We start from the raw sequence: 7,105 nt of genomic DNA, 5'->3' as shown, positions 1-7,105 counted from the left end.
GATTATTTAGGATATGTGTTTAAAGATGAATCGATCTCATTATCATGATCTCATCACAATCCGATTCCCATTGCACAAATCCAAGAATATCACAATATATATATGCACATATGCAATAGTTATAAAGTGATATACGCCAAAATATAATAAGCAAAAAGATTCTGTATCAAGTCACATGTGTCATCACTCACGTGATTGGCTTGTTGGGCACCTATGACTAGCACATTCACCCAGTTCAAGCGGCATGAGGCATTTGAGAGACTAACGCACACTAAGGATGGTCTTTTCCTTCAACTAAAGGATTCGCAGGAACTAATAGGGACCAACATAACTCGGCCAACCCCATACTAGAGTCAAAGTCATTGGCGAGTTAAAGCAGTATGGCGAATCAAAAGTTCGACTACTCATCAACAGTAGTGGAGAGCAACTGGGAGCCAAGAGGCGCATTGTAGCTAGAGCAGAAGATTGAAGACTCAGCAAAGGCAAGGAGTTGTAGTGTCGACAAAACCTTCAACGAGGACGTCGAAGGAATAAGTGGGGGAGAATGTCACGGACAAAACTGTAAACAGGGTGTTTGATGTAATGCTTATGTATGTCCGTGTCTTTTGGTTTTGTTTATGCTTTGCACAGCATATAAAGGGTTGGCAGTAGGCTTAGCAGCCCTATTTTCTTTGGTTTTGGTGGCCGTCCTAAGCTTGCAAACAAAGGTTGTGTCATGTGGGCACTTGTGGGGATTTCGATTTGTAGTGGACCATTTTGGACCCTTTGTTGTGCGACCGTTCAGAGCTTGTAAAGTCTGTTTGTAATTTGCATCAACTATGAAGTGTTTACTGAAATGATTGCTTGTGGATCCCGAGTGAGGCGTTTTCTCTTTTGTAGGTCCTAAGAGACCATAGGAGGTTTCGAGGAGGCTAACCTTTACGGACGGACATGTAAGGGTGCCGCACGACTTCGACAAAACCAGCTAAGTCCGTGACAGAATGGAGGTGATAATGATGTAGAAAATGACTCTAGTGATTATTAGATATTATTTGATACAAGATTCGTCGTACCGAGGTATACCACTCGATACGGGCAGTACATACTGATATGACAGGGGACTGATACGAGCGATAGATCGGTACACCCTATTGTACCATGTGTTGGTACACTCGGTACGGTTTGATACGTACTATATCAATAACTAGTCGGTATAACAATACGGATCGGTAATGCGAACCATGATTCGATGTACTCAATCTTTACTTTGGATACTTATATTTATATTATTTTAATGGTTTCAACATATAATGATATTTATTTGTTCATATTGTTAAGTTTATAAAATTTAAATATAAATACTATAAAACTCATGTTAATTAAATATTATGTATATTAAAAAAAAATATATATCCTTGTCATATCTGTGTCTTAATTTTTTGAAAAATAGCATAGTGTATGTGTCCGCGTTACGTCCATGCTTCTTAGGTTCGCCCTATGGACTAACAACTAAGACAACCAACCGCTAACTAATTTTAAATTTTCTAGTAACTAGTGTAATAAAATATGATATTTCAGTCTTGATGTCACTTTCGAGCATGGTCAAAACATTTTTTATTTATAATTATCAAGACCAGTTGACCAAGAAAACTCCTCAAAAATTTTGGGGTGCCTAATCCGCATGAGCCTAGATGCTTAATTATTCTCCAAGTCACATAAGTCATAGTTTGAATTATTTCGTAGAATGCAACAGACAAGAATTCCAGTAAACAAGATGAATAAAATGGAAAAAGGAAGAGGCATTTTTCATTTACCTGTCCCGACATCGTGCAGCTATGTAGCTTTTGAGATGATTAATAACTTCAGCAGATTTGACAAATGAAACAGCAATAAAATCTACACCCTCGGCAATACCAAAGTCTATATCAAGCCAATCCTGTCAAAATTGACATAGTGGGTGGATAAGACACAAAATACAACAAAAAATTAATAACAATTAATTAATCTTATCATTTAAACAACTACAATTCTTCAAAAAGAATCTGATGTAGGTACATGCATAAGCCTATATGTGAAAACGAATCACTTCCATCACAAAACATCCAGCTAGATAAACTGAGGCTAAGCACTCCTATATAGAAATTATCCGCCAATGCACATTGTAAACTGAAGAAAGACTTTGGCTCTAAGGTTCTCACTTCTGAATAAAGAACGTTGCGAAATAAAAAACCATGTAGCTGACCCTAAATAGTTGGAATACAACAGCTTCTTCTTGTCGTTGTCTTATTTTCAATGTTGGAAATACAACAATGTGCACTAAGGTTCAATTGAGACTATAGGTTCAGTTTAGTCATTAACAATTAGCTTAAGGCTATAAGATTTATGAGTCAGTGTTTCCATAATTTTGGTCAGACAGAATTTTGGAGTATAGTTGCCACAAAATCTAAACCAGATATCCACAAAGCATTACATTAGTATTCAGGTCGCTGCTCAAAATGCTATAGATGCTACTTTGCCAGAGAAGGATTAGGCAGCCATCCAACCAAGTGACCAACCACCCAAAAGATAATATAGAAAGTTCGTCAGATCTTAAATAAGTAAGATAAAATGTGCATCAAATTTATGTATAAATCAAATCAATCTTTACTCAAACATGTTAGTGAAAAGAAATTCACAATGTAACAAAAAAACTGTAATTTAATGACTGATATGTTCAGGTCACTGCTCAAAATGCTGCAGATGCTACTTTGCCAGAGAAGGATTAGGCAGCCATCCAACCACCCCGCCAAAAGATAATATAGAAAGTTCATCAGATCTTAAATAAGTAAGATAAAATTTGCGTCAAATTTATGTATAAATCAAATCAATCTTTACTCAAACATGTTAGTGAAAAGAAATTCATAATGTAACAAAAAACTGTAATTTAATGATTGATAAAAGACATTGGTAACATGTGCTTAGTACATTTGCTTCTAGTTTGTTTGTGAAAATTTCTAACAAAATGAGGATAGACAAGGATGCAACAACCTTAGAAGAAATTGTAGGAAGCATGGCATTAGATTCACGCACTAAGCTACCATCACGCCAGAATGTAAGATTAGCGCGTGGTAGTAGCAACCCAGGATCGGTGCAGCGACACTTCACATCTGGACCAATCTCCAGAATGTAAGATTAGCGCGTGGTAGTAGCAACCCAGGATCGGTGCAGTGACACTTCACATCTGGACTAATCTTCTCAATCACCTCAAACCTGACCATTCCTCCATCCACAAGAAGTTCGTCACCCACTTTTACATCTGAAGTATGTCCAAATTATTTTGAAAATCAAATCAGAAGTTGGATTAGTTTCTTCATTTAGAAAAAAAAAAATTAATTTATCTCCAACATAAAGATGGAATTTTAAGGCCTTAACCTTCAGCAAAGCCATCATAATTCACATGGATCGTATGTTCTGGAAGAGGTGAGTTAAAAGCTCTTACACTAAATGTCCAAATTTCACCATCCTGCATAAAGCAATGTCTTAAATAACTATTCATCCAAATGGATAAAATGTGAGGTATCAGAAACATGGATTTTGATATACCTGAATATGCCTTAATTTACCAGTAGTAGCAACTTTAATCAGTCTAGCATGTAGAAGCCAGTGGATTTAAGACAATTCACAGTAGCAGCAAAAGTAAGATGGTCAAAATCCATCAAGGATGTTTCAGGAACAAGGTTATCTCATTCAATGGCACACAACTTCTAAATTTGAAGGAATATTTATTAAGAATGTTTCAAGAACAAGGTAATCCCTCAATAGCATGTGGACTCCAAAATTCCAACTTAAACTTAATATGGAAAAGAAATTTCCAGCCAAAATTTTCTGAACAATCAAAAAGAGAACTAAAATGTGAAAAGCAAAAAAGAATTTGTTTTTTAAAATGATATTTTATTTCAAGCTAGCACGAATCCATCTTTTTCTCCACCTGAAACAAAAAATGTGGTCAATAGAATAGCTTTAGCTTTATTTGAATTCTCTCTTAATTGATATAGCAGTATAATTGTTCAAGGGAAATGTACATGACCACAAACATGAAAGTGACAATGGATGATGCTAGCACTAACAGTAGTTACTCAGTCGATAAGGAAAAAAGTGGAGTTACATTTTAATATCAATGAGAACACCTAAATATCACATGAATGCCAAAAAAGTTCAATGTAGTATTAGCTTGCAAAGCTAGTTCTTGCATCTAAAATGATTGTAAAATCCAAACTGACCCATGGTAGGAAGGAACCCTTAAGTGTCAGCATGTGCTATGTAACTTCAGGCTAGTCTTTTCCAGTATGAAAAAAATACTGTGTTAGAGTACATAAACTTATTTAAACGTGTATAAAACATGCTATTTTCCTCCAAAAACATGATGACATTGCAGCAAAAAGGTGTAAAAAACATTCAAAGATCCTCAGCACCTACAAAATGAATCTAGAATATCAATAGAAATCAAGCATTCCCTGGATAATGATACATAAAATACATAAATGTACATCTGCAATCACAATTTGGCACTCAGTTACTAAACACACCCTGTATCAACTATATATTTGTATGTTTCCCAGATCCTACTTTCTACATCAACTATGAAAATAATTAGTAGAATTTTGACAGGTGCTGAGAAGGTAAAGTTACTTTGAATATACCAATGGGATACACCAAACTAGATCTGATCATAAAGCAATCTCATAAAATTTCAAGCTTTTCCAACTAATTTAACATTGTTTTAAAAAAAGCCAAATTTAGAGCCTGATCTACTCAATAGCGACTCAATCCATTCAAGTGCTAGCTCCCTAACCAAATTCCAATTTTACAAAACTTCTACAAGGGATTGAGTCCAAAATTAGTTAAAAGCTCTTGTCTCAGATGCCTATAAGCATAATTTGAATAAAAGTGTGGGCAAGATGAGAAAAGCGTAAAGAAAAAGAAAACCAAGCTACATTCAAATGATTTATTATAATATTTTTACCAAAGACTAACATGAAGGCTGTCAACATATTTAGAAAATTTAAATTTTAAACATGAAATGTAATACTAACTATAATAAGAATATGGCTTAATTCCTATAATCATGATATTAGCAATTAAAGGTGTGCAATGTGGCATAGCATAGTTATTGCTCGTTTTATTTTCACTAACTAAAGTTTGTATTTTGAGTAAGTAATGGTGTCCAGGAGATAAATACATATTGTGGCTACTAATAATTTTGTCGCAACCTCATCTCCTCCAATCAAAGCCACAAATGATTGGAGGTTATTTGACAAACATGTTAATTTAGTTAAGTGTTAAGTCAAAGTCTTGGTGAGAAACATGAGAAGATGCAGCATTGGCGGCTGGAATTGGAGGATGAGAAAAAAGAATCATTCAGTGACGGAGACCAAAATACGAAATGAACTCAAAAAACAAAATACAGAATATAATGTATAGCACCTTCCAATCAAATGAATTAACTCAATTTTCCCTGATAAAATATATATTCTAATGGAAATAACTTACAATATCTTATTCTTGCATCTGACATGTGCAAAATATAAAGAAAGCAAAATATCATGGGTCAAAATCTTCCAACTAAATCGAAAAACTCATTTTTCCCACATACACACACACACACACACATGGCGATTGCCGGGAAAATACCCTCTTTTTGGGTTTTTCTCGAATGGTACCCCCTTTTCAAAATTCCCAAACCATCACCCCCCTATTTCAAAAATCCCCAAAATACCCCCCAAAATCTGTTCACAGTGCTTTCTCACCAACAATTTACAGTGTTTTGTGGGTTGTTTTTTATCCACAAAACACTATTATAGTGTTTTTAAAGCAAAACACTATAAACAGTTGACGGGAAAACTTTAGATTTGGACAGGAAAAAATGACAATTTTTAAGGGGAATCTTTGGAATATTAAAAATAGGGGGTGATGGTTTGAGAATTTTAAAAAGGGGGTACCATCCCGGAAAATCCCAAAAAATGGATATATATATGCATACACATATACATACATATATGCATACACATATACATACATACATATATATATATACTTGCATGTGGTAATGATTAAAATATAAAACAAGATAAACATCATGAATCATACGGTAAGGTCATCAACTAACATTTTTGCACCCATTAAAAAAGAAAAAGGATCTAGGTCTGTGGCACTGTCAAAAGTGGCAATAACATCATTTAGACAAATTGATAACAACCAAAGAGGAAGCAGATTTATTTTGACAGGGTCAGGAAACTTCACCTCGGCCTTAGCAGAGGCAGCGCCACCAAGGTCACCCATGTGGATCTCACTGCCCTCAGTATCCATCATCACAGCGACCGCAAACCTCCTTGTTAAGCTGTCGGACCTGGCGAATGACCTGTCGATGCCATTCGTGAGTGCCGTGGCACATGTTTACTCTCGCCACATTCATCCCACCAGTGGCGAGCGCCTCCAGCTGCTCAGCTCCGCAGGTGGCCGGCCCAATCGTGCACACAAGCTTCGTCCGCCTAGTACTCCGGAAACCAATCTCCTTCAGCTCGGCCTCGGTCACGGCGTCGACATCAATCGTTGCCGATGCCACGGCCGCTGCGGCGAGGTTACTGGCGCCGTTGTCGGAGGCACGGAGGCCGAGATCCAGCGGTGAGGAAGGGGTGGTGGAGGCGCCACAAGGATGGAAGAGACAAAGGTGGCGGTGGGATGAGAAGTGGGGAAGGAGGCGGAGGACAGTGGGAGAAGGGGGGCGGAGAAGGAGATTGGAGAGGGGCCGGGAAGGGGAAGGCGTCGGAGGAGAGAGAAGGTGGACGGTTTGAGCCATTCTCTACTTCGATTGGAGAAGCCCTGGGGGCGGCGGCGAGAGAGGCGGGACTCCGGCGGTTGTCGGGAGGCGGAGCGCGGATGCGAAGATGAGAGTTGGAAGTGGCGGGGTACGGAGATAACGAAGCACACGACGAGAGGGTTTTTTTGGAGGCTTCCACTTGTATTCATCGCTGGCTTATCATAAAAAAAAGGATTTATGATATAAAAATCATTAATAAATTTTAAAGTAATTTATTTAATTTAATTGACTTTTATTTTCCTCATCATTTTATCATGCTTGACACCACCG

The 7,105-nt window shown here is 37.2% G+C and overlaps 1 protein-coding gene across 2 annotated transcripts; it reads right to left on the bottom strand.

The window, feature by feature from the left end:
• Window positions 1-1,763: 1,763 nt before the first annotated feature.
• On the bottom strand, window positions 1,764-7,071 carry LOC135629673 (pyruvate kinase isozyme A, chloroplastic-like). Of its 2 annotated transcripts, XR_010493302.1 has the most exons (4): window positions 6,259-7,071; window positions 3,391-3,481; window positions 3,007-3,274; window positions 1,764-1,915 (listed from the first exon to the last, which is right to left on the bottom strand). XR_010493302.1 is itself a non-coding variant. In XM_065137404.1 (3 exons), the coding sequence occupies exons 1-3, from the start codon at window positions 6,325-6,327 to the stop codon at window positions 3,120-3,122; spliced, it is 315 nt and encodes a 104-aa protein (XP_064993476.1). In that variant the 5' UTR covers window positions 6,328-7,070; the 3' UTR covers window positions 2,884-3,119. The 2 variants fall into 2 exon arrangements, 1 of the variants encoding a protein (XP_064993476.1); XM_065137404.1 differs by lacking the exon at window positions 1,764-1,915 and having other exon boundaries at window positions 2,884-3,274; window positions 6,259-7,070.
• Between the last annotated feature and the right edge of the window lie 34 nt (window positions 7,072-7,105).

The sequence above is a fragment of the Musa acuminata genome, chromosome BXJ3-1, assembly GCF_036884655.1.
Source record: "Musa acuminata AAA Group cultivar baxijiao chromosome BXJ3-1, Cavendish_Baxijiao_AAA, whole genome shotgun sequence".
NCBI lineage: Eukaryota > Viridiplantae > Streptophyta > Magnoliopsida > Zingiberales > Musaceae > Musa > Musa acuminata.
The sequence above is the reverse complement of the archived record's forward strand: the minus strand, read 5'-3'. Positions and strand labels throughout refer to the sequence as shown.